This window comes from Passer montanus, unplaced genomic scaffold (assembly GCF_014805655.1).
Source record: "Passer montanus isolate IOZ18808 unplaced genomic scaffold, ASM1480565v1 scaffold56, whole genome shotgun sequence".
NCBI classification, from domain to species: domain Eukaryota; kingdom Metazoa; phylum Chordata; class Aves; order Passeriformes; family Passeridae; genus Passer; species Passer montanus.
In genome coordinates this window covers 4,058,175-4,085,680 of record NW_024370595.1, presented here as the reverse complement: position 1 = coordinate 4,085,680, position 27,506 = coordinate 4,058,175, and the positions used below count along the sequence as shown (strand labels likewise).

Here is a 27,506-nt window from a genome sequence, read left to right as displayed (position 1 = left end):
ACACTTCTCAAGGGAGTTGTAAAACTGCTGGATGGTGTTGAGGGTAGCTATTGACCTGAACTGCAGCTTCCAAAGCTCAGAGCAGGCTTCACAACTGCCCAGGCACACGGTTTTGTGGTATAGATGATGCCAAAAAGAGTGTCAGTCACACCTCCTCCTTAGCAACCATTTATGAGCAGTTGGTTTCACTTCCTCCTTTCTGCTGTCCTCGGGGCCCGGAGCTGGACAAGCCTTTCAGCCTGCTCAGCTTTCAGCCACATTTCCTGGCTTCTCATCTCTTCTGTTCCTACTGAATAAATGTCACCCTTTGTTTAACACAGAATGTCTCAGAAGTTTCGTTATGGGTATGGAGCAGGTGTAGGTGGCCAGGTGCTGGCAGCACGGGTGGTCTCTGTGAGGAAACGGGGCTGTCCCATGCTGGACACAGCCACTTCCAGACAGCTCCAACAGACCCAGCACGGGGAATGGCTGAGCCCCACTGCTAATACCAGTGGCACCCCCGGGAAAACATATTTAAGGAAGGGCAAAAGCACTATGTTCCATTGAGGGAGACAGAGGAGTGAGGAGAAAAAAGTGGGGAATTCCACTGTGAACAGAAAGGTCAAAAAAGAAAGAGGGGATGGAGGTGCTGCAGGTGCTGGAGCAAGGATTTCCCTGTAGCCCACGTAAAGGATCACAGTGGGTGCAAATATCCACAGTGCAGCCCATGAGGGACCCCACACCAGAGCAGGTGGATACTTTCTGAAGGAACTTCAGGACAAAGCATCAGAGACAACTTTGAAGTATTCCACCTCAACCACAGGAAAAAAAAATCTGTAAAATCTCGGGGAAAATATTTTTAACTGGTCAGACAGTCTGAAAAAAAAAAGTGTGGGTTTTTACTCTGGGGGGAAAAACCAGCCAAAGAAAACCAAACCAAGCCAAACAACAAACTCGCAAACCACAACCCAACAGAGGAAGCCCGGCCATTTGCAGAGGGAGGCACAAAGCGGCAGAGCGCTGGGGGTTCTTGTGCCGGCGCTTGCGGCTTGTGCTGCCCTGAAAGAGTTGCAAGCAGCCGGGTCCTGCGGGGCAGCGCTTCCAGGGAGGCGAGCACGGCGGGGGCACGCGTCCCGAGGGAACAGCGCCGGTGTATCCATAGGAAAATGCCGTGATGCAGGATTAGTCGGTTTGTATTTACACCCCGCACCGGGCGGTTTGCCTCCGACTTGCACAGCTGAAGCCGCGCAGGCTGCGGGCGGGGCGCGGGTTCCACCTGGGTGAAGCGCTGGGTTCACGGGCAGCCGCCGCCTCTCCCGAGCCGCTCCCTCGGGACGGGCGGCAGGGAACCCTCCCCGGGGCGGGGCAGCGATGGCGATCCCTGACAAACCTCACTGTCCCGCTCGCCCCCAGCCCCGCGGGTGCGCTGCCTCCGGCGGCGCCTCGCCCGCTGCCAGGCACCGCCCCGTCCCGGCGCCTCCGCCGGCCGGCGGCGATGGTTGGAGCGGGACGGGGCGGGGAAGGGGAAGGCGGGGGGAAATGTCGCGGTCGCTACGGGAGACGGGAGAAAACCGGAAGCCGGCGGGGCGGGGCGGCGAGGCGCTGGCGAGCCCTTCCCCGCCGGCAGCCTCTCCCCGCCGGGCGGCGGCAGCAGCGCCATGGGCTGTTTCTTCTCCCGCCGCAGGAAGCCGGCCCAGGGCGGCCAGCCGCCGCTGCAGCCGCCGGCGGGAGCCGGGCAGGACGCGGCCAGCGGCGAGCAGAAGGCGCCGCAGTACAGCTGGGACCTGCGAGCCAAGGTACCGCCCCGGCGGCTGCGGGATGGGGATGGGGCTGGGGCTATGGCTGTGGCTATCGCCTCTCTCAGTGGGCAGCGTCTCCCTCTCTCCTGCCGTCCGGGATGTGTGCTCCGGCAGGGAGCACGCCTTCCCCGGTCCCGCTGTTACGGCTCGCTCCGCGCAGCTCAGTGCGTTTATTTGAACAATTGAAAAGTGTTTAGCCTAAGGATTTTACCAGGCGGTCTCAAATTGTGCAAGCGGAGAGGGCGGCGCGCTGGTGCCGCGGAGCGAGCATCGGTCCCGGTGCGCGGCTGCTCCGGAGGGGCTGGCGCTGCCTCCCGGTGGGACAGCGCCCTGTGGGCAGGCAGCTTGGCTGTGACAGTCCCCAAGGTGTCTGCCTGCCGCCGGCATTCCTGATACAGCGCGGAGTCCCCTGGGTGCGTGCTTCACTCCAGAAAACCGGGATTAATGCTGGGGAGCTGCTTGTGCCCGGGCGAGTCCCCGCACCGGGCATTGGAGCGGAGGCATAAAACTCGTGCCGTGTGTCCTGCCTGTCTATGTTGATTCTTCCTGATTGAGTGTTTGCGCTGTTCGTTTGGTTGGTGTTTTTTAAGGTTTTGGGGGGTGGGGTTTGTTTCTTTTTTGTTTTTTTTTTTTTTTTTTTTTTTTTTGAGGAAGTAGAACTAGCTTTTTAGCCCCTAAAAAGACAGATGAAGTCAAATCCTTTCCCGTGCTGTTTCCCGAGCTCCCGGAGGCAGTCATGAAGACTCAAGCGGGAAAGCATTTAAATGCTGGATAAAATGTATTTCTTCCTAGCCTCGTTTCATGTTTCACTTCCTAAATATATAATGACATTGTAGCCCTACTAGGCCTCTCTTCCTGTCCTCTCCAGCTGCCTTCGGATGGGGGAAGCAGAAACTGGGCAGGCAAAAAACGTAATTAATGTTTCAACAAATAAAATCCTCAAACCTTTAGGCCATATTTTACAAGTATGGAAAAGAAAACGTGTGAACTTATTTGAATGTTTAGCTTGCTTGTTTTTTTAACTTGGCCAGGTGCTCTAGGGTGTCCCTTAAGTCTTCTGAGTAGATTAAGACAAGCTCTGATGGAGATGAGCTAGAGAGCGTGCACGTGGCCTGGAGGAATTGGTTCCTTGAAGATAAAGATGAGCAACCTGTGTTGGGCTTATTGCTGTGACTGGATAGCGGATATTTAGGGAGCAGACAGAGAAGGAGAGGATAAAACCTGTCACTTGTGTGGAGACTATTCCCACAGCAGGAGGGGCTGCAGTGAAACCATATTTCAGTGACAGAACAAAACTTGGTCTAAAAGTAAATTACTAAATCAGCCTTTGGAATAATATTTTTTAAAATTTTAGAACAAATTCACCGGCTAAATCTCAACAGCTATGAGAATTTTTACCCCATCTACTTATATACAGCTAACTTTGAAAACTAAAAGAAGGAAAGTCAGGGTATAGAAAGACTTGATTCAGAGAATAGCCAGCCTTGTTGCTAAGGAGATGATTGTTGTTAACTTGCTGGAAGTAGGCTCCAGCTAACATAGGAAACTCTTACAGCACCAACATCTATCTCTGTGGACTAAAAAAACCATGGTCATATGTTGCACATAAAACTTCCTCTTTTTCTGTAAAAGACTCTTACAAACTAGAAGAATCAGTGAGTTTGGGCAGTGCTAGTGAACTGTGCAAACCATCAAATTAACAGCTTAATTTTGTACTGTACAGCCTTAGAATGGCTATATAATGTCTACGTTCATTTCTCTTGCTCTTTGCAGCCTTATTTTTCATTGGGCTTTTTGGATGTAAGATTAATACATTAAACTAGGAAAGCACCTGGAGTCACCTTAACTTAGGTGAAGGAGTACTGAGCACTTGCTGCACTAAACTTGTTGATCCCAGTTTGTATTAAGTGATACCCTGTCAGTGTTAATGTAGTAGCTTTAAATGTTGTCTGTGATACCTTGTCCTGTTGTCTATTGCTTTCTCATTTGTGATGATTCATATATACTTATTTATTTCACAAGTTTGTGTTTGTACACGAAGTTACATTGAAGTCAGTTGGAAAACTTGTGGCATCAAGACTCCTTTTTATCCATCTGGTGCATTGAATCACATTCTAGACCCTGAAAACCTCAACTCTGTCAGCAGATGTGCTAAATTGTCTTTTGATGTTTATTTCCACCACTTGGGTTGAGGATGTGTTTCTAATCTTAGGCTCTCCTACTCAGTGGTGCAGCTGTGGTTATAATTCTGTTTCACAAGCAGGTTTGGCAATTGTCTGTAGTTTTTTGTAAACTGTGCTCCTTATGTTCTTATAGGTGAGTATGTCTTGCTGCCCAGACACTCCAGCTGTCTTTCTGTAAGCTAATGCCATCCTGACATGGCAGAAAAATGTAGGCACACTTGTGTGCATATTTGTATGATTAGGGATGTGTAGAGGGATGAATGAACCTGAGGGGTTCCTCCAACAAAACTATTTCTTCTGTTTTTGAAGAATATCATTGCTAGTTGAGGCTTTTTTTATGATGTTCTGATGGTAAAGGCTGATTGTATTGACACTGTCTGCTAGTGTAGCCCTAGACAAAGAGAAATATGATGATATCCCAGTGACTATGTAACTCTTGTGTAATAGTCCCAAAAATTGACCATGTGGTAAAAAATTCTAAATAGAAAATATTATAAGATGCTCATAGTTGATATGAAATTAAGGAAAGTATATGAATTTAAGGAGCCTTTTCAGATTTCTATGTGACTTTATTAAGTGAGGAAAAAGGTTTTAAGCAAATTTGGATTACATTGTAAATCTGCTGGAGTTTGTGTAACGCTTTCTGAGCCTTGGGTTCAGAGAACTGGGTGGTGATTACTTATGGTGCAGTAGAAGAACCAAAGGATCAGATTATCTTGAAAACAGAAAGGAGAAGGATGATTATGCAGTTTCTTGCTGCTCTGGGATTCTTAGTCCATGAGTGGAAGTAGAGCACAGTTTATTCCAGAGTACTGCATTGTATCCTGAGGATTTATTACGTCTCTTGATGTCTTTGGGCTGCCATGAGAGTCTCTTTCTGACCAAGTGTGGGAGAGGAACTTGCTGGTGCTCAGCCCTTCCCAGCCTCCTTCAGCTAGCTAGCTTTCCACCTGGGTTGTTTTCCTTTCCCACTGCGTGACTAACAGCAGTAACTGACTGTGGGTATGTACGGACAGGAACCGGCGCTTTCTGCTCTGATGGCAGATACACTCATGACCTCCACAGGAGAAGAAACACAAATAGCTGCATCATCTTTTTTGCTGTTGTCTCATGTTTAAAGAAGTAGGATTAGATTAATTATGATCGCAGTGGCATTTAGAGGTTAGAGGAACTTTCCTTCCCAGATTATTTTTTTAACTTTTTGGAGGAACAAGTAAAGTTTTGTTTTATGTCAACTGACTTGCAACTTAACTGGTTTAGTTGATAAGAAACATGCAGCCATCATTGTTATTGTGCTGTGTAGCTGTATTTAAACAGTTAGAAAACCTCAAGAAATTTCACTTTTTGCCTAAGTAATAGTCTTTTGTTAGTTACCTTACATTTGAGGATTCTTCTTGAATGGTCTGAGCTGACTTGGGTATCTTGAATTGTCTAGATCTTGTTTAGGTAGCCATTTTGTACTTTATTTTTGAATATTAATAAAATAACTTTTTTCCCACTAAACGTTGGATTTAAGGACAAAATAATTAATTGTATCTCCTTTATGCTTCCTGGTGCACTATTTTTGAATATTAATAAAATAACTTTTTTCCCGCTAAATATTTTATTTAAGGACAAAATAATTAATTGTTTTGGTGCTTTGGCTCCTTTATGCTTCCTGGTGCATCAGAAGATCTATTGCTGTTTTTCTCAAAATGTGGTCAGATGAACTGAGTCAGAAGGTTCACATTAAGCAGTATTTCCAGTTAGATCAAATACAGGCCTGTGGTAGCTTTCTTTCTTCTTTCACTTTTTCTGTATGCAGTGTTTAGCAGTGGTTTGCTGAATGTGAATGACTGTTTTATCCTGTTATGGACATTATGGAAAAGCATGAAGATTCCCGAGAATAGAATGAAATGAGCATTCAGACTATTGTATTGGCCACTTCTAAAGTTAGGGTGTGCAGGAGATGCTCCAAAATGAAAAAGTGTTTGCTAGAGATAGGAATCGTCACTACACTTTCCACCTTTTCTTGTTGTGCAAGAATCTTGAAATCTGCCGGCGGGTGAGTAACTTCAACAAGCAATCTCCAGAGGATGTTGCAACTCATTACTTGAGGGCACCAAACCCATGCAAGTGTGAGTATGCAGAAGTGTCTAGACCTGGGAATGCACTTTTTTTTTTTCTTATTTCCCTCATGTTAATTCCCCTGCTTACAAAAATAGTGCTTAAAGCTTCTTAAGTTGGTGTGCCTACCCTATAGGTGCAGCTTTTAATGCCACTGGGTCAGCAGCCAACTTCTGTATATTATCAGCTGTGAGTTCATTTCTGAACTGCCATCTGTAGTGACTTAGAGAGATAGGGGATGAGTTTTTGAGAATTATGTTTAAAAGAGAAGACCTTAGTGTAAGAGGTTTAGAAAAACTTTACAAACTGTTTGCTCAGCAGCCTGCACACGGGTAACTAGAGGAGAACTGTAACCTCTTAAGAACAGCAGTACCTTCTCATATTTGTAGGGGTGTATCACTGAAACTCCTTCCCTGATGGTTCCTGTGAAAAAGTCTTGCTAAGACATGACCTCGTACCAGAAGCACTTCAAGATGTTGGGATCCTTTGTGATTCTAGGTACACTTACCACTAACAGCTGTGAAGGTCTAGTACTTGCACGTCTTCCTCCAAATGGGAGCTGCCCGGTTTTGGTGCCGGTGAACTGGATAGTGGTGGCTGAAGAGATGTACTCATGTGCAGCTTTCACATAGCCTCTGACCTTCTTGCAAGACAAGTGTCTGCAGGAAGAAAAGCTGCTTAATGCACCTTACACTTGTAACCGGATGTCCTGGAGCTGTAAGCAACCATGACTAACTCGTTTGCCTTCACTTCTCTCCTTTTGTTTGTTCTTTAAAACCCTTGCTGCTTACAATTTGTCCTCTAGCCCTTTGCAACAGATTTCTCACCATTGTAATTGCTAAGAACCAAAGATTAGGCTTCTGTGCCTGTCTGGAGAAGGAAAAATATTAGCTCTATAAGAAGGGCTGGCTTTTTCATCATCACATCTGGTTATTTTAGGTTATTCTATGGAGTAATTCCTGAACCTGTGCATAGCCATTGCAGTGAGAGGGTTTCAACTCCAGAGCTGTGCCAATATTTATTAATGTATGACTCTTATCTATGCTAAGAACTCTTTCAATTCAGCTAAAAATATTAAAAGCTACTGCTGTGAATACTGTCACCTTTTGAACTTTTATCAGCCCGGGGAAAAAACCACGTTTAAAAAAACCTGTTAAAGGCTGGAGAGTCTGCCTGGGTGATATGGGTGGATCTGGACAAAGTTTTTTGAAACTTTATCCAAATATATAGGACAAGTAGATGAGTTATCAAATAGTTGAGTTTTCCTGACCTGTCATGTGCTTAAGATTTTATAGCCAGTGGAGCACCAAATGAATGGGCAGAGAAATGTATACAGCCCTGGTTATGAGACTGAAGATTTTACTTTCTTCTGTTTCTTTTGGCTTTCCTAGCCTGCTTTTTTTTTTTTTTTTTTTTTTTTTTCCTGTGTTGCCAAGACAGAGCTTAAGAAGCAGTTGGTGTTCACTGTCAGGGGAAGGAAGGTGATTGCAGTGATTTAGTATTAACCTGCTGGTGATACCTGAAGACTCCAGAGATGGTGAATGTGCCCCAAGAAGGCTGATGGCATCCTAGCTTGTATCAAAAGGAGTGTGGCCAGCAGGGCCACGACCTGTACTTGGCACTGTTGAGGTTGTACCTCAAATCCTGTGTTCAGTTCTGGATTCCTCACTTCAAGAAAGACACTGAAGTGCTGGGACATGCCCAGAGAAGGGCAATGGAGTGGGTGAAGGGTCTGGAGCACAAGTCTGATGAGAAGCACCTGAGGGAGCTGTGGCTGTTGGAAGAAAAGGAGGCTTAGGGAAGACCTTATTGCTCTCTACAACCACCTGAAAGGAGGCAGTAGGAGGTCAGGGTTAGTCTCTTGTCCCAAGTACTGAGTGATAGGATAAGATGAAATGGCCCCAAGTTGCTCCAGTAGAGGCTTAGATTGGACATAAGGAAAAATTTCCTCATGGAAAGAGTTGGAACAGGCATCCCAGGGAAGTGTTTGAGTCATCATCTCTGGAGGTATTTAGAGGTATTAGAGATGTGGCAGCTGGGGACATGGTTTAGTGGTGGACTTGGCAGTGCCAGGTTAATGGTTGCACTTGATGGACTTAGAGGTCTTCTCCAATTTATTCTATTATCCTATGGGCATGTAAGGTGCTGTTGGATGCATCCTCATAGTCATGGTTCTGCCTTCAGGCCTGTTTCTCTGGCATGTTTCTTTTACCCAGAAGAAGTGAAATATTTATATCTGCTAAAGTCTTATATCACATCCTCTCAGGGACAATAACCCAGTGGGGGGAGAGAGTATCAAATCTATTTGATGCAGTCCCTCCAGTCTGCACTGCAGTGTTAATCAACAAATATTATTAGTCTTTAAAAGGATAACTGCAAAACAAAATCAAAGAAAATGTGCATATTCCTTGGCACGGTCAACAAACTGAGAAGTAAAAGCTGTGTCAGGGTGGAACTCTTAGTTCTGGAAAATGGGCAAATAAAGAGGAGCTCCTGAATCTGATAATAAGCTGAACTTCTGTCTGTAACTTGACTATTGTTCTTAATTAAAAAAACTCTCATTTGAAACTGTCTATAAGCTATAAGCTGTGAGTTTGCTGACAAACCAGTGTTTTTCACCTAGTCCTAAAAAAACTGCAAAGTGAAGTTTCACACGTCCTTGCAAAGGCCACTGGGTAGGATGAGCTAGTGCTGCTTCGCAGGCTTTGTAGAGCAGAGCAATTCAGAAAGAATTGCTTAGGTTCCAAGTTTCAAAAAAGCTGTAAGTTCTGGAAACAATGAGCTTCTCATTCTTAAAAGAAGTAACTGTTCCTCTGTGCCTCTTTTGAAAACAGTAGCATTCTTAAAAGAAGTAACTGTTCCTCTGTGCCTTTTTTGAAAACAGCAGGTCTGTCTCCCATGGTCATTAAAAAAAACCCTAAAAAACAACACCCAACATACAGATAGACACAAGCATGTTCTAGGAGATGCCTGGGAAGAATATGTCCAAAAGCAATTTTAATATTTGTGTTCTCAAGTAAGAGGGAATATGAGGATAAGTAACTTGTGTATTCAGATATGCAACATTACTTGAAACTAAAGACTTTGGAGAGTTTGAATCCAAAGCATGCTGTGTGACTGAGTCTCCATAAGGTGTCCCTTATCTTTTGAATCTCCCAATTTTACTTGTAACACTTCCAGCTAACTTTTCTGGATGTATACCACTGGTATTAAATATGATTGAGGAGAGGATTTTAGGAAGCCATCATCATTGTCTCAACTTGCATTTTATTTGGAAGATTCATCAGCTGTAAAACTCCTTTCCTGTCTGAAGGTCATAAGTCTTGCATAGAATGAAATACATTTTATCAGCTGGTAGAGATTTTTAGCTTCCTTTGGCTGTTCCAGGCAAAAGCTACCAAGGCTGGTTTAATGCATGTCTGGTGTTAGCCCATTCTGGTTTATGCCTTTTTGCTGGTCTCTAAATGTTGTGTCAATGTTTGACATGCTAGGAAGATGTATTTTTTGGAATTGAACTGCACCAAAACTGTGGTAAAGCATGATAACTGATTATGGTACAGCAAATTTTAGGAGCCTCAAGGCTGATAATCAGAAAGCAGGTTGGTGAAGAGGTCTTGTGTTAGTCATTCTCTCATACACTTCTAAGTGCTATTTTAATGAGCTTTCACAAGAGGGCAGAGTACAATTTGCTCCAGGAAATTGGCTTGAGACTTAATTTATATCTAGAAATAAGCCAGCTCAGATTCCTCTGGTTTTAGGACAGCATGGGCTGTATTATTCATGCTTTCCACGTGTATTGCATCCATCCTAGGTGCTGCGTGGCTTGTGAATTTCTGCTCCCTAAAGCAGAGTGCCAGGGAAAGCCACAGGCTCCCTCAAGTGGCTCCCTTAGCACAAGATAATCCTGTGGCACAGATTAATGAACTCTCTGTGGTCTGCAAACATAATAGAGAAGATACTATTTGACAGCAACAAGGTTTCCTTGTTGAGGTAAAATAAGGCCAAGAAAATTACTCAAAAAAGAAATACTGTGTATCTCCAGTTTTTACTGTGTATCTCCAGTTTTATGAATCTGTAAGTATGTTGGATGATTTATTTGTTACAGTTACTACTCTACCCAGAACCATCATCCTTGTTGAAGCCTTTCAGGGTCTACAGTTAAAACTAGCTCCCCTTGTCCCTTTCTTTATTAAAGGACAAACTGAGTTGCTTTTTTTTTTGTTTCCCTGGAGATTCTCAGAGGCGTAGTTTCACTTCTTAGTTGTATCTCAATACTATGTATTCCAGTAGTTTAGCTGAAAGAGTTGCTTCTGATCTTTCATCACTCATTGAAAACCAGTTTATCCTGTACTATTCAGTGGTACTTCAATCAGTGCAAGTCAATGGGCATTTAGCATTTTAGTATTCTCTGTATTGAAAACTTTAACCTTTTTTAAAAATTTTCTTTCTCCTTCAGATTGACCCCAAAGATTACACTTTTTCCGGACTGAAGAATGAAACTGTGGGTCGACTGCCTGGGAAAGTAGCTGGGCAACAATTTGTCATTCAGGACTGCGAGAACTGTAAAATCTACATATTTGACCATTCTGCTACAATCACGATTGATGACTGTGTAAATTGCCAAATCTTTTTGGGACCGATAAAAGGCAGCGTGTTTTTCCGTGACTGCAAAGACTGTAAGTGTGTGGTTGCCTGCCAACAGTTCCGCACGCGGGACTGCAGAAAGCTGGAGGTGTTCCTGTGCTGTGCCACCCAGCCCATTATCGAGTCCTCCACAGGTATGAAATTTGGATGTTTCCAGTACTATTATCCCGAGCTTGCTTTACAATTTAAAGATGCTGGTTTGAGTATCTTCAATAACACGTGGAGCAACATCCATGACTTTACCCCTGTGTCTGGAGAAAATAACTGGGGCCTTTTGCCTGAAACTGCTGTAGTCCAAGATTATGTTCCTTTGCCCAGCTCTGAGGAGCTGAAAGCTGTCAGGGTTTCTACGGATGCCACAAAGAGCATAATACCCATAACTCGAGGGCGGAGACAGAAAAACAGCGATGAATCGTGTTTGGCCGTGTTTTTTGCTGGTGACTACACCACTGCAAATGCCAGGAAGTTAATTGATGAGGTAAGCAACCTTTGACTTCATTCAGATTTTTCAATTCCTAATTCAGCATTCCTGTGGACAGCTTCTGATTCTCCCTGAAGGGGGAATATAGAGTCTCTGTTTGTCTGCTGACCATACTGATCAACTGCATTGTTTAAAACTTCAAAGCAAGGTAAGAGACTGAATCTTATTTGGTCAGTCAGTTGCTTTAGAGTTGGCATCCTGTGAGTGGCACACATCTATTCTCTAACAGCTCTGGTGTACTTTTCCATCATGGCACAGCAAAGTGATGCTCTGAAGAAAATATGAGGTCGATTTGATGAACTTGGTCGAATATAGAGATTGACAATGCTTGTGAAAAGGATGTAACCAATTAACTTGTTAGCTTATTGTCCTGAAAGTCTCAGCTAGCAAAAGTCGGTCCTGAAAGTTTTTCCAGTACTAATAGAGAGTGTTAAAAAGGGAAAAAAAAAAAAAAAGTGTTTAAATGTATCCTACACGTCATCCAGTACTGGAACTCTTATTCTGAAAAGGGCAGTGAGTGTTTGTCATGGCTGGTCAGCTGTCTTCAATGAGTTAAATAGCTTTTTTTTATTGGTCTTTCTTTTTTAATTTTTTTTTTCCCATGAGACAGCAGCGCTGGTCAGCTGTCTTCAATGAGTTAAATAGCTTTTTTTTATTGGTCTTTCTTTTTAAATTTTTTTTCCCGTGAGACAGCAGATTCCAAGCTTGGCTGAGTTTGCACTTTCCTGGGGCTAAAACCTGGGAGTGGCTGGCTGCTTTCACCATCCTGAAGTGCCAAGGATGTCACAGAGCAGAGCCAGTAACCATGGGCTACAGCATCTGAGAGTGGTGTCTGCAAATGCTGCTGATCACAGTGTTGTATGATCAACTAAACATCTGGTGGAGCTCTTTCCCTTGGGTTTTTATCTGCAAGGACAGAAAGCTGTAGGTGTCTCCTTGCCTCCCCACTGCCCAGCTGGGCTTTTATGGGACTGAGTCCTGAGTTACTTGAGTGAAGGGAGATAATACTTATGGGTGGTTTCTTTCCTGATGAAGGAATAGCTACAGGAGGAGGGTAATAGATGTGTTCTCCTCTGTTAGTAGTTATTTAGAAGTTAGAGTTAAGAAGATGCTAAAGTGCTAGTTAGTGAGTTTCTGTGGAAATCTAACTGCTCTGTAGATTAATGGATGTTTCGAAAGTAAAAATGTATTAGTTCCTTTCCCATGTATTTTTAGTTTCATAAAAGATTTGGAGTAAAAAGGAGGGGGTGGGATGTATATATGTGTTTTCAAACATTGTTAACTATTGTTCCAAAATTGAAAACTTAGCAGTGGATGGATGAGAGTTTGAGCTAATGCTTGACTGAACTATTGCAGACTAAAGAGAACTGACTGCTTGCTTTCAGATGCTGAATGCCTTTAACTCCCATTAGTTTCTGCTTGTGAGGGATTGTGGGGAAAAACACATAACCCTGGGCCCTAATATATAAAACAAAAACATTCACATTTATTCCTCTAGGTGCACTAGGGCAGAGGAGAAAATCTGGATGAACGGAATGAAAATAAACAGAAGTGTAGAAAAAGCAAATGGTCTCTGAGAAGAGCAAAAAGGGTCCCTTTGCTCTGAGACTTAATGTGTATGGGGAAAATGAGTCTATTACAGTGTAATCTGGATACTCATGTTGAACTCTGCCTTGGAAGCATTTTTAACATGAATTCTTCCTCTGTTAACAGATGACTAGCAAAGGCTTTCAGCTGGTACAGACTAAAGAGGTTTTAATGAAGGCAGAGGATGCTCACAGAGTTTTCCAGCAGAGTGCATTAGAATTCATTCCACTGCTGGAAAAAGGTGAGTTTGTGTTTTCTTTCTCCTCTTGATATAGAAATCTGTCACTAGAGAGTTCTGGAGAAGAAAGAGGAATGAAGGACAATTTTTTATTTCAAGGGCATACTGTAAAACCTGTTGAGATGAGTTTTGGAAGCCTCAGTGAGACCCTAAACCAGCCCAAACTCCTGAAGGCATCAGAAAAGTTATGTCACATGTATTTTGTGATTCTGCTCTCCCTCTAGTGGTCCAACTGCATAGTTCAGGAGTAGTGGCACATGCAGATCTTCCTGGAGTGGTCAAAAAAAGCTCATGCTTTTAGATTATTTCCAACTTGTCACCAGTGCTGCTCAACCACTGAGCTGTTCAGCGTTTCTCTATAGACTATTTAAGCAAAGCAGTATAGGTGTACATAAAGCAGATGAATGTTTAAAATTCTTGCTTGTAACTGGTGTACTGTCAGAGTATTTCAGAAGCCTTCCTATTGAAATGACTGCAGTTGGGTTTTGTCTCTTCTTTCAGAAGTACTGACATCTTGTTATCTTGTTATGTTACATGCTAAAGCTCACTGCACATTCCCAAACTTAGGAGCAACATGTAGGGTTTTTCATGGTGACATGAGAGGTCTGTGATGCTCATTGCAAGAACAGGACAAAAGTCATTGCACTTGTAAGATGCCAGTCCAGCTTACGGGCTACATTGCAGTCATACAGGAAGAAATATCATGTTCAGAATGAAACCAGAGAAAGCAGATCTGCAAAAAGTGAGTGAGAACAAGTCTAAAAATCAGACAATTCACTATCTTGGGACTGAAGCAAAAATGTTTGAATGACTCAGTCCCACTCCAGATGTCTGTGAAATGGCTCACTATTTGAGCAGTATAGTCTGACTCACTTCCATGATGCCTTGCACTCCTTAGCATTTTTGTGCTATTGCTGCCTTTCAAGAAGTAAAACTGTAATCCTACCCAAATCTCTGAGGGAAAAAAAAAAAGAGCATGGAATTGCAGATAACACTGTACTTTTTTTTGGTAACATGTTTAAGTCTTTTTAATTCTTTATCTGCTGTTATGGTGCTGCTCAAGCAAAAAAAATGAAATACTTCTTGCAAGCTTCACAATTCCCTATGGGTTGAGAAATATACTGTTTCCATGCCAAGCTTGAAAGTATTATTGATTTTAGATGGAACTATTTTCTAGGTCCAGTGGTTGCTTTGGAATTCAATGGAGATGGTGCTGTGGAACAATGTCAAAGCACTGTAAATGAAGTTTTTAGTGGCACCAAGGTAAGCTGGTGTAGTGCTTTATTCACAGAAAATATTGCAGAATGTCTGAGTTATTTCATGGTCAAGACATAGTGCTGACATACTACACAATCTTTTTTAGTTTGTGGGTAGTAAAATTGGAATATCCTTTTGTTGTTGTTTTGGTTTTTTGTACTCAAAACTTGAGTTACTTTTTGCTGACAACAAAATTGTCCTAGGAAAGAGAATTCTGAATCCCTATATCCACTGAAGAATAGAAGATTTCCATTTAAAACTGTTATTTCACATAACAGTGAAATTAAGTTCTACAATTGTAGTACAAAAAAGTTCCACTTTAAGTCTGGGATTTAGTTACTTAATTTTGTGGTATCCTGTCTATTAAACCATGACAAAGAGAATATGATGGGATTTCAAATTTTTTCCATGTTTACTTTTGCTGTGTAGGTTACCACAGAATGCCTTCCTTCAAAGACAGTGTTCTTTTTTCTTCTGTCAGCTTCTTTTACTTTAGCTTCCTTACACCACACCTCCACTTTCCTTGCTGTTCCCTTTCTGTAAATGCCAATGGTTTTGAGAAAGTTTATGGAAACATTTAGAGCACTCCTGATAACAGGAGAGTGACAAACCCTTTGCTTTCAGGCAGTTGTTCAAAGAAGACTTGAATATCTTTAAGACATCTAGCATCCATGCAGCTCCTTGCTGTCTTTCAGTTCCTTTCAAAAGATTTTCTTGGAACTAGGCTGCCCAGTCTCTGGAAAACAGTAATCTTGTAGCTGGGGCTTGGACTTTCACATACATTGATAAATTTTGAAAAATGAAAAAGTAACTGAAGTTACTTTTAAAAAAATAGTCATGTATTGGAGAAGCAATGAAGATTTTTTGAGGGTAATATAGTACAAGGAAGTCTTTCTTACAAATTCTCCCTTTCTGTTAAAGGAAAGTAATAGTCTAAGGATTTTATGTATTTATTTTTGCCCCGCTCTCCTGGAGAGAGTTGACTTTACCAATCAAAATACATTTAAATAGACATTAACTGAAGCTGTGAGCCCTGAATAATGAAGCTCCAAGCTCCTGATCCTGAAGGCAAGGGTTAATGCAGCCAGCATGTGTGCTAGGAAAGGGTGAAAATAACAAACGGTGGATGCATCAGGGCTGAGAGAATACTAGGATTTGTTCTGTCATGCAGTGGGAACCAACAGAATTGTGTCTCTCATGAAATACAAAACTAAAAATAAGCATTACTGGTTCCAAATGAGCACGACTGCTTTTACTGATGCATAACTCTTTTCTTGTTTAACAAAACAGGTTTTTGTATCGGAAAGCAAAGCATCAGCATCTCAAGATGTAGACAATTTCTACAATTTTGCTGACATGCAGATGGGAATGTGAAGTTTAGCATGGAGGTGCTCATGTATGGTTTCTCTTAGCACTTGGACGTCACTTGGCTTGAATATCGCAGTAGTTTTGTCATTTGGTTTTGTATTTCTCACTTATCCCTTTTATAAAGCCAGTGGTGGTTTTTAATACCATATTATCTCAACTGGAGCAAACTGCAACCATGTGCATTGTGTTTGAAACTTAAGTTTAACTTCAAAAACAATTGAGCTTTTCTACTAACTTTTTTACAGTGATTTCTAAACATCTATTGACACTTGAATGTTTCGGGACAGCATCTAATGATTATACATATTTTAAAAGTGCAATGCTGATCCAAGTTTGATGCAGTAGTAATTATCTTTCAGACACGTTGTTTAGAAAGTGTATTTATGTGAAATTTGCCCTGCAGAATTTTCCCACATGCAAATTTGTCTTCACTGGGGGTCCAGGAAGGAAGCTGTAGTCATTTACTTTTTCTGAAAGCTTAGTCTGAAATTAATTGTCCTTGTAGCATGCTTTCAAAAGTGGTTTGTGACTTTGGCTCAATCTGCTTCAGGATGCTCTTTGAATGAAGTTGTTTGCAGCAGCGTTTGTGGTGAGAGTTGTCACAACAGCATTCTGGTAAGTGAGCACTTGCCAGGCTTTTCTGCTTCGAGGTGAATCCTGAGCAGGAGTGCTCTGCTGAAGCTACTCTAAGGTCTGCTCAGGTTCTTTGGTGATACAGCTGCCTCTGGCATTGCCAGCTCACACATGGGATATGTTTGAGCTTTCTTTGCACTTGAACAATAAACCTCTGGCATATTGGTTTTTTGCTAGAAGGGACATAGCCAGTAGTCAGAAAAGGATTCTGATGGCATTAAAAACCTCTTCTTCCTTGCTAGACCCCATGAGAAGCTTTTACTTGCAGAAGTAATATAGAAAGTGCTGTAAAGTGCTACACACTGCCATAAGATTTATTTTGTATTAGTTTTAAAGACAGACTGAAGAAGTACTACCAGCATTTTGTGAGATGCATTTGAATAGTATTCAGTAATAATGCTTATTGCTAAATAATACATATTAGAATGCAAATCTATATGGGTATTAAATACATGATTGATTTATTTTTGCATATTGCATCCTTACTGATTTTTCTACGTGAACTTAAAGCTTCAGTCCAGGTTTACAAGCCCTTTGTAATACTTGAACCAGTTGTGCATGCAGACACACAAAACCAAATTTCATAATTAAAACATGGCTTGCCAGTTTGCATAGCCTTTACAATTCATTGAAAGAATTGAGGCTGTGTTGAGGTGCTAAAGCCATTTCCTCATTATGGTCATCCATCAAAAGGGAAGATCTTGCAAATTTTGACTGAAGATGAGTCTTGACTCACCAGTTTCACAGCTCTGGAGCTCCAGAGTGGGTGGCAAAAAACATCTCTATTTTTAAAAATTAGAATGAAAGAATCATGAAAGAATCTCTTCTCCTGAAATTCATGATTCTGTAATGGCCAAGAGAGGCCTGAACTGTCATTTTGTTGCTATTGGGCAAATGCTTGCCTTTAGTTTAAACTCAAGAATATTCCTTAGGACCTCATGTTATAGTTCTGCATAGATTAAATAAGGAAGAATATGTCCTGAATAAACTAAACCATTGGTGTACTGGAGGTAAGAAAATTGCCAATTCTTTGAAATGTTTTTATTTGACAAAGTCAAGCCACCCCCAGAATTCAACTGGTAGCAGAAATTACCAATTACTTGCACTTAGGCAGCCAGGAATTTGTTTTTGGTTTGTTTTTTTTGGTAAGTGTGAGGTGAAGACTGTAAAAAGAGCTCAAAATTTTATCTTGCTCTCCAAAGTACTAGCACAACTCATCAGTCAACATTTACAGGAATTAATCTAGATATTTACAGAAAATGTATTATTTTTGTATGGACAGTACATTGAAATTGTATCATGTGCTTCAGAGCTGTCATTGTGTGATTTGTATCAGCAGTACTATCTTGGTCTCTAAGCTTCTACATATAATATTTCCAAAGTTACATGCTGACACATGATTATGTGTATGTTTATACCTTATTTTTTGTATCAACAACATGCTCTGGAAACAAAGTGCTAAATGGACTTTTGTGACTCCATTTGCTGGAGGACAGGAAGATTAATTGAAAATTAATCTAGGCTTGAAAGTGGAATAACTTTTCTACATGCTGGGAAAGAGCAGTGGTTTTTTTTTAACATGGATGGTCAGTTTCTTGATTACAATCAAGAATTTGTAATTAAAAAATCCCTAAATAATGAAGGAGTTTTTCAATCCAATTATTTATCTATCTTTTGATTTCCATTTCTTGCTAACAGGTGTTAACACTCCTAGCTTAAGAGTCAGGAATTCTTTGCATTACAGAACGGTACGTGTTTAATGTATTCTTTGTACATTTCTTCTGTAGCTTTTAATGTAATTTGTATTACACTGTGAATGTGATTCATAATAAACATTTGAAATATTTGAACTCTGGATTCTGAAGATTTCTTAAAATTATGGTATATTGAAAAATATAGTTACATTATATTAGATATAAAAACTGGGATATTAAACAGGGATCTATCTTGAAGTAGATATTAATAGCTAATAAAAATAAGCTTTAACTCTCTAGGCATTCATCCTCTGAAAAATGTGGTTTTTTGACAGCAGGGATTTTTCCTTAGTCAGAGATTGTGATGGTTGTAGTAGTAAAATTGTTAATTTAGAAAGCAGGTCCATTTAATATCTGAAAACCAGTAAAATCCTCCTGAAAATAGGTAAAAATTTAATACATTTCCAAACATGGCTTTAAACTGGTCAGAAATGTGACTCTTCCAAGCAGATCTGGTCTAGGGTAACTCTCACTAAGCATAAATGTTTGGAAAGAATATAAAGTACTGTATCAATACAATTGTCTTTTGAATATATTGAGTAAAATTGTGACGCTTTCAAGTATCAAGGCTTTTGGTTTACCTTTAGCTATTATTGTACAATTTTACAGTTTGAAAACCATCCTGTTACCACAGTTAGATCCAAGTTTCCTAATAATCTTTTTTTTTTATGTGTCTGACTTATAGCAAAGCTGACCTTAAGTATTTTCACAATTTTTACCAATCACATCTTCAAATATGAACATGAAGAAGTATCTGTGCCCCAGTTGCTAGAAGATCATCCAATTTCTTTTGTAATATCTAATATACATGCATTCTTTTGCATGACTTTAATCCATATACCAGGCTGCACTTATATAACTTGGCACATCTTCAAATATGAACATGAAGAAGTATCTGTGCCCCAGTTGCTAGAAGATCACCCAATTTCTTTTGTCATATCTAATATACATGCATTCTTTTTGCATGACTTTAATCCACACACCAGGCTGCACTTATATAACTTGCACAGATTTTTTTCAATTCCATAAAGCAGCCTTAACCTTTTATTACAAAATACTTGCTTAAGTCCTTCTGACTAACAAGGGGGAAGAAGTTTTATTGACTTAAGCATGAGTAAAACTCTGTAGCTGAATATTTTCTTATTTAAATACTGTTTTTAAAGTATTTAGGTCTTATTAATACAGAATTCAGCATTCTCCACAAATTTCAGTCAGCACTGACAATAGCATCTTCTAAAAGATGTTGATTTCAAAGGCTGTTTTTCTAAAAATTTATTGCAGAACATAGTGAAATTTATCTTTTAACACTTAGGAGTAACCCAGTTGCCTGCCTGATTATTTCCTAAACTCTAGATCTTCTGCTATCAAGTTCCTTGTTGACTCATTGGGACCTTTGTGCCATTTATTTTTGGAATTAATGAGTAAGCCTCCTGAGGCCACAAGGGTGATATACGTCTTTGGAGGTCTGCAGGAACAGCTCTTCAAAGGCATGTTTAAATCTGATCTGAACCATGTAAATTCTAGTCCAACAGTTTCAGAAGCTGTGACTAAGTGCCAATTGCAAGTATTGTCTCTAGCATCCATGGATTTGAGTGGGATGGTGCAACTGGCTGTAGCACTTCCTGAAGCTGTGTGCTGTAGTGCTGCATTTTGCTGCAGTATATGTTGGAATGCAGCTAGTTCTGGGATTCCACCCTGTTCCCTGGGCTTTGATTGCAGAGTTTGCAGTATGAGCTATAGTCATTTGCTGAGGACAACAAATTCTGAAAAGTAGTCATTTGCTGTATTGCCATCCTGGAGGTTTTTCTTAAAGCTGTCTGTTCTGAGCTCTGTCTCTCAACACAACCATCTACATCTGGCAAAACCTTGCAAACATCAAACCTGCTAGAAACAAGATGTGCAGGAGGATTAACTGAATGCCTGGGAGTCATGGAGCATTACCAGTCCAGACATTAATATCTTGGTGTCCAGTTTGATAGAAAAATGCTTTTTACTGCTTTCATCTGTTCAGAGTGCCCAGTTGCCATAAGGCTATTGCTGGTAATGTTTGTGGTCAGAGCCTTCCTGAGACACACATAGTCATCGTTGCTTCTGAGTAAGAGAGAAGAAAAGGAGGGGGAAGTGAGAGAAGCTTTTTAAAAAGCTCTGAAGTTTTCTGAGTACATAAAGAAAAATGTGCAACTGCTCATTTTTTATTTATTTTTTTTTAATGCATTTAGTGATAATCCCCAGCTATGACAATTTCATGGCCAGAGTATCTGAGTATTTTCCCAGAATGTATATTAAGGAATGTGGCCAGCATCTGTCAAGTACAAGTCATCCTCTTTTCAATTGCTCAAGGCTTTAAAATTGCCAGTGCTACAAGGGTCTAGGAGATCCTTCAAATACATATGGATTTTACTTGTATCCTTTTGCTAAAAAAAGATGTAGAAAGTTTGTCCTTCAAACAACAGGCAAAGTTTGTAGATAAGAAATTACAGTGATGTTAAAAGGCTCTTGAACAGTGTTTAAATGAGTGTTTGTCTGATGTTCCCAAACTGCAAAGGCTGAAAGCAATGTGCTATTATAAGGTCTACCCAAATGATGAGGCTAAATTTAAGGCAAAGCACCTCTGCAGCACTGGGAGCTCAAAGGACTCTGTGTCCAGATGACAGTGTATGTATCTCTCTGCTTTTCCAACTTCATTTTAGCACAGGTATTGTCGTAGTGAAGTCACAGTTCATAGAGCCATGTGAGAATCTACACTTTAGTTTTTAGGAACCTTTTGTCATAGGAAAGAAAACTTGGAAGTCTTGGGTTTGTTTCTTTATTTTGGTTTGTCTTTTTATTTTCCTGCTTAAGCCATTAAACTCATGTCTCAAAAATAAAAATTTTAAAAATTAAACCTTTTGGGAGATATGGAAAGATGAGGTCACCACAGAGCTGATTTCTGAGCACTGAAGGGAGCAGCAGCCCTACTTTCCCCTACTTACATGGATGCTGTCTGCAGTGGTAAAATTTCCCCCAAAATTATATCCATCACCAGAGATGCAGCTAACTTTCCAGGTCTTTTAGGCAACTTTATTTCCTCACTAATACAAGCATAAGATGTATTCTTTGATTATTTTTTTTTGTTGTTAGGTACTTACTTCCATGCATTTAAGGTACAGAGCTGTAATACTAATTGGTTTTGAAAGCTACTGGCAGCCCTCTCCATTCTGTGCTACTGTCTTAGAAGGAGAAAGATAAATCAAAGATCTCCCTAAGCACAGAACTTTGAACTTGTCAGATCCTGGGAAGTGAAGCTGGCACATTTTGCTCTTAAGAGAGTAAATGGTTCATGATTGTGAAATTTTTGTCTGAATGTGCTGATCTTTTTATGAAGGAAGAACTTCCCCCCCCATTTCTGAAGTCCCTCTACAAGAAAAAAAACCAACGCAAACACTTCAGGGGTCTTTTTTATCGGGTCCTGGAGATAAAATGGAAGGGCTGTACTATGACCTGAGGGCATCTTTTGATAGCTGCCCCAACAAGTGCTAAAGGATTGGATTCAGTGTTTAAAGAGTATCTTTTGAAGCTCTGAGTGTTCTTTGCTTCTATTTCTACTAGTGAGTATCAGAAACGTTTTTAGTCACAAGGGTTTAGAGATGGTTAGCCATCCTTGAGATTCTGCTTTGCATTTTTTTACACAGAAGAATGAAAGTTTCTCTGCAGTCATAATTAATGCTCTCATTTGCAGGTGCATGTTTGTGCTTTATGGTAACAGTTCAATGATTTTGCTCACAGTGAAAGGAAAATAAAGAAGTTAAGCTTTTCTGTCTTTTGCCAGTAACTGCCAATCCTTGCTCTGGTTTCAAGGACATTGTATCAAGTTTTCATCAATGGTATCTGCTCAATGGTATGGGAGTTTTATGCAGCATCTGTGCATTTCAAAGAAAAGAGGAATTACCAGCCTTTGGTATCTGTGCCTTTGGTATCTGTGTATTTCTTTTATCAGAGACAACTAGAATTGCTGGCCATGGAGGCTTCTATATGTAGCTGGGAATGCCACAAAGACTTGGGGGTAAGGGGTTTGAATTAATTTCCCAGGCCTTTCCAATGCTTATTTCCCCCGACTACTCCTCTGTGACATACTTGTTGTCTTTTTCTTCTCTGGCATCTGATCAGCAATAGCAGATGCAGTATAAAAAATACTAGTTGTTGTTGTTGTTCAAATTCACTGGAGTACTTCTAGGTATTTCAGTCAGAAGTGCTTCTTTGTGGCTCAGACCCGTGTCAAACTCTGTGTGACCATCTTCTCAAACGTTAAATGCTACTGCAGTGTAACTTCCTGTTTGTGCTACATTTTATCAATGTGTTAACATCTGGCTTTGTAAATTCCTTATATTCTCTAGGTGCATAAGAGCATCTGTAGTTCATCTTTTTGTGAGCAAATGTAGAAACTGTGTTGCGTGTCTTCAAAAAGAACAAAAGTGTACAGTCTGCTTCCTATTTAGTCATCTTGCTTGGTGTTCCTATAGAAATACACAGTGAATGTAAAGCATTTATTGAAATCTGTAGTCCCACAGACTTTCTGATACAAGTTTTCCTATGTCACTTATCTTTTGTCTATGAGCCCACCACGTACAGCTATGGATTTACTATAGAATTAGAAGCTTGGATGTCATTTTCTCCTGATATGTGACAGCCAGTGTAGGGAGGTGTGTGTGATTCCAGACATGGGAAATGAAGATAGCTGCTAAATACCTTTCCTGGGTTGGGCTGCATCTGCTCCTAGTGAGGTCACTCATATATAAAGTAATCTGACAGGAAACTTCTTCTAAGGATGTTTCCTTCACAGATGGGAATAAACATTCTTTATCCTTCAGAGTGATGGATACTCTAAACACTATATGTGAGTGCGTGTGTGTGTGTGTGAGTATACTCTACTAAACAATTTTCATGGACACACAAAAAATATAAATTGCTTTGAAATCCTAATGAAGATACTGGTAATTGAAAAGGGTTTTTGTTTAGTTTAATTCAATCAGACTTTATTTCTTTTATGACAAGAAAACAGGTCTTCAGTACATGAACTTGGTTTTATCACTCTGAATTCCCTTCATTCGGGTCTTCAAATCTCTTATCTTAAATTCAATATTGCTTGCCCTGCTGCCTGTTCCACCTGGTTTCATAGAAAGGATTCCACAAGTGGTAGTGGTAGGGGCAGCATTCTTGGTGTTTTACTCGATATTGTGGTTTTCTGAAGCTGCTCAGCATGCTTTTCTGGCAGGTAAATGAACTGAAGGCAAATGAGGTGATTGCTGGTGTGTGAAGGAAGTCATACGTGTCATCATTGCTGTTTAGTTGTGGTCTAACTGCATTTGTAGAAAGCTATGCCTCATATTACACTCAGGAATATGAACCAGTTATTCCAAAGAAAAAGACTTTTTTTCCATTTTGAAGCAGGTAGTGGATGCATGGAAGTCCTTGCCAGCAGTGATTTACAGTCAGAAGCCAACAGGAATTCAGTGAAAGCTGACTTGGACAAGCACTTGGAGAAGTGATTTGTTGAGGGTTACTAAACAGATGCTCCACATACTACTTGGGAAATGTGATTAAGTACTTGGAGAGTACTCAGGGGAAATATCTTACTGTGGATGCCCACATGGGCCAAGAGGAAGTCAGTGTGAGGTGCCCGTGCCTTGGTAGAGCAGGTGGGAGGCTAGGCTGAGCTAGATGGAACATTTGGCTGAAACAGTGCCTCCTTTCTTATGATCTGTTTCTCTTCATCTTTCGGCTGCTGTCAGAAAACACTGTAGAAATGCAGCCCAGGCACGCCAAGTTATCCTTTCCATGCTTGCTGCTTATCTCTTCCTTTTTCTCCTTTGTACTCCTTATTATAATCTTGCTGTTTTTTCTCCGTGCCTGGCCTCGAGAGGCCTGTACCCCAGATCTGAGTTCCCAGGTTCCATTTCTTTGTCTCCATAGCCCTTCCATGCCTCAGTTACTGTGTGCATGGAGAAACAGGGCTGCAGCAGCGAAAGGATGATCTCCAGCTAAGACTCTTTGCAGCAGTCCTTCTAGTAAGGAAGGCAAAAGGGGTTTCCAGAGGGTTTGACGCAAGCAATACTTGGTAATAGCAGTATGGGAAATGAGTGTGGGTGTGAGGCGTAACAATGGAGGAGGTTTGCTGTATTTTTGCCACTGTTTCCTTTATTCTGATGCTTCCTACTGTGCTTTCTATCCAGCAATGTTTCAATGTCATAGGCTGAATGATTAACACTGATAGCTGGCTAAAAGCTGCCTTAAAGTAAACTTCATGTTCCTTATTTTACAAATTGTGCCACTGAGTTCTCAGTTTAATGCTGGGCTGGGCTGAGATGGGTGTACTCAGAAGCTGCTGGAAGGTAAAAGGGATGTGGTGAGGTGTCTGGCCACTGTCGCTGCCACCAGCTCCCCAGTCCAAAGTGGAGTCTTGGTAGCCAGTGGCTTCAGGGGTGCAGACCAGGCATTGCCCCTTGGCTCATCTTCTGAAATGGCAAAGGGAAAAGTAACACATGGGATTGGCAGGAGCCAGCTCCTGTCTCTCATCCGGGCAGCCCGACCCCCAGCCCACTGGAAGGGCTGAGACTGTGACCTTCCCTTCCAGCCCCTTCACAGAATCACAGAATTAATTAGGTTGGAAAGCCCCCTTGGAGCATCGAGTCCAACCCCTGACCAAACACCACCATGTCAACTAGACCATGACACTGAGTGCCACGTCCAGTCTTTTCTTAAACATCTCCAGGGTCGGTGACTGCACTACTTTCCTGGGCAATTTCCCATTGCAATATCTATCGCCTTTTCTGTGCAAAAATTCTTCCTCGTGTCCGACTTAAAACTCCGGTCATAGTTTTAGACTAGGACCTCTTGTCCCGTCGCTGATTGCCTGGGAGAAGAGGTCGACCCCCATCTGGCTACAGTCTCCTTTCGTGGTTGCAGAGAGCGATAAGGTCACCCCTGAGCCTCCTCTTCCCCAGGCAGAGCAGCCCCAGCCGCTGCTCACAGGACATGCGCTCCACACCTTCAGCAGACACATCGCCCTTCTTCCTCCCCTGCCGTCCGCTTCCCGCTCGCTCTCCGGGCGGGGGGCGGCTCTGCCGGCGCAGCTGGCAGGAAGGCCCGGCGCGGGCAGGGAGGGAAGGGGAAGAGGCGGGGCCTGGAGCCCAGCAGTGTCAATAATACAATAGGGCTCTTGTGCGGCCGCTGCCGCCGGAGGAGGAGCGGGCCGTGCTGCGGGCGCGCCGAGCAGCCGCGGCGGCTCCGGAGCCGGGCGGGCGCTGCACCCGCGGCGGGCGGCAAGGGCCGGGCGACCTCCGGCCAAGCGCCCTTTTGTTCGCCGCAGCCCGGGGAGGCGGCGAGCCGGCGGTGCCCGAGCCGGCGGGGCCCTGCGGAGCGCGGCTGGGCGTGGCTGGCGGGCGGGCAGACAGACAGACAGACAGCCGGGCACTTGTCCGCCGCCGAGCACCGCTCCGCCGGTATGTCGAGGAACTTGCTAGAACTGAGTTTGACAATGAAGCGCTAGTGCAGCCCTCCCGCCTGCCCGGCCGCGCCGCCAAGGTAAGTTTTCTCCTGAGCGGCGGGGGCGGATGGCCCCCCAGTGCCCCCTGTGCCTGCCGGCAGAGGAGCGGGAAGGTCCCGACTTCACTTCTCCGGATCAAACCTTCCTCCCTTGCATGGTGTTTGCCTATAGCTGTTCATCTTTCTGCAAAGGCATGGCTGCTTTCTACCGATGTACCGCGACCGGTGTGGTTAGCGGCTGGGGATGTAGTAAAAGTATTTATACTTGCAAATAATAATGGGATGATTAATGGGAGAATTTGGTACAGGGCACCCTAAAATACATCTTACCAGGCAAATAAACCTCACTTTTTTTCTGTCTTTTAACTAGAACTGTTTTATAAAAAGTACTTGTAGTTACTTGAGGAGTTCAGCTATTGTTTGCAAGTTGTTATAATGGGTAGCTATGTATTTTTATTAAAATATCACTAAATTTGCACTGTGCTTCGAGGTCCAATGGTTTTTTTCGTGTTCAGGAGAAAAGGGGTGCTGAAGATAACATCCAGGTATGACTAGAAAACCTCCAATTACTACACACTAGATACTTGAAAGCTGTTGTGCTTCTCTGTTAATGTGAAAGAGCCTTTGCCCTAAAACTGAAAGATTAAGAGAAATGTATTTTGTCCTGGTGCTTGCAAGATGCTTAATCAGCAGCCGACTTTTTGCATCAGGTTGGTGCTTTTTATGGGCTGTTCTGTAGAGCATCTCAAGCACACCTGCTCATCTCTACACCGTGAGACTGCATCTTAGTGATGGTTGGAGAGCTGGCTTCAAAGTGTGAGAGCCTTAGGCTGGAAAGGTCGACCTGGATAAAGGCACGTTTGCATAACTTTCCAGCTTGCCACAGAGTTCCTTAAGGAGACATCAGAAGTAAGCATTTATCTGCACTTACCAATGGGAGAAAATGCAGTTTGAAGTCTCTTTGGTTAAGAACGGACCTTTTCAGAGTAAAAGCAAATTAGTACTTTTAGAATCTAAAGTTTGTGTTGTTTTGTTTTTCTTTTTTAACTGAACTTCTGACCTCTTTTCAGACTAGACATGACATGCCCTGTTTTTATTGCACAGAGGAGGAGAACTCGAAAGCTTTATTTGCAAAACTTGGACTTTAGATGCAGTAAAAGTAATCAAAATAGCAGAACTGTTTCTGTTACCTGTCCCTCCTTTGATGTTTCCTCTTTCTAGTTCCTCTTACAGAGCAAGCCTCTCTCCTCCAGTGGGAAAAATTCCTCTGAGTTGGGTCTGACTGTAGGTCTTTTTTTGTTATATTTGTGTTATGTGCGTGTAGCAGATACCCACGGAGGGGTGCCCACAGAGATACCCACAGAGGTTTGCTAGAGAACTGATGTAGGAACATATGCAGTGACATTTTTTGGCAAGGATGCATCTTCATTTGGGATCTCATTAAAACCATGAAAATCCTCTGTGGATGTAAGAGCCTGGGATAGATAGATCTCAGTGTAGTGTTAGAATAAACGCAGCTGTTTTCTTCTCTGCAGTTCTGTGCACTTCCTCTCAGCAGCAGAAAATCAGGAAGTTTGTGTTTGGGATTTATTGGGATACCTGGGATTATTGTGGTCTTTTTGTTTTAATTTCTAAAATATACATACTTTTCATAGACCTAAATGATTTGCTTGTGGAGAAGAATTTATATGACGCCTTCTTATCTACAACTGAACATTATTTTTACCTGTACAGTTTTTTATATATATACACATGGGCAGAGACATGTGTATGGTCACTGTAGTAGCTTTCACATGCTGAACGCTGTAGAGCATTTTCCCCAAGAGCTTGCTGCAGCTGGCCTGGGGGATGTCTTGACTGGTCACCAAAACTCCTGGCTAGTGTGTTGGCAGGTATCTAAGGCCGTGGTGAAAATGGCTGGATTTGGTAGACCTGATGGGGAGAAGTGAAGCTAAA

The 27,506-nt window shown here is 42.0% G+C and overlaps 2 protein-coding genes across 2 annotated transcripts in view; both read left to right on the top strand.

Annotated features, from left to right (window-relative positions):
• The first annotated feature begins 1,580 nt into the window (after positions 1 to 1,580).
• RP2 (RP2 activator of ARL3 GTPase) lies at positions 1,581 to 18,116 on the top strand. Its single transcript, XM_039725753.1, has 5 exons — positions 1,581 to 1,775; positions 10,524 to 11,189; positions 12,906 to 13,020; positions 14,195 to 14,280; positions 15,565 to 18,116. The coding sequence occupies exons 1-5, from the start codon at positions 1,638 to 1,640 to the stop codon at positions 15,646 to 15,648; spliced, it is 1,089 nt and encodes a 362-aa protein (XP_039581687.1). The 5' UTR covers positions 1,581 to 1,637; the 3' UTR covers positions 15,649 to 18,116.
• A 7,728-nt stretch (positions 18,117 to 25,844) lies between these two features.
• JADE3 (jade family PHD finger 3) overlaps positions 25,845 to 27,506 on the top strand; it is a 63,431-nt gene continuing 61,769 nt past the window's right edge. The window contains exon 1 of the mRNA XM_039725719.1: positions 25,845 to 26,095. The gene's annotated coding sequence lies outside the window, so the exon portion shown is untranslated. The remainder of the gene's footprint in view (positions 26,096 to 27,506) is intronic.

Excerpts from the sequence above, each read along its gene's own strand:
- RP2 (XM_039725753.1), top strand. The coding sequence starts at position 1,638 with ATGGGCTGTTTCTTCTCCCGCCGCAGGAAGCCGGCCCAGGGCGGCCAG. Across the intron at positions 11,190-12,905 it reads CCAGGAAGTTAATTGATGAG|ATGACTAGCAAAGGCTTTCA; the intron begins GTAAGCAACCTT and ends CTCTGTTAACAG. Across the intron at positions 14,281-15,564 it reads AAGTTTTTAGTGGCACCAAG|GTTTTTGTATCGGAAAGCAA; the intron begins GTAAGCTGGTGT and ends TTAACAAAACAG.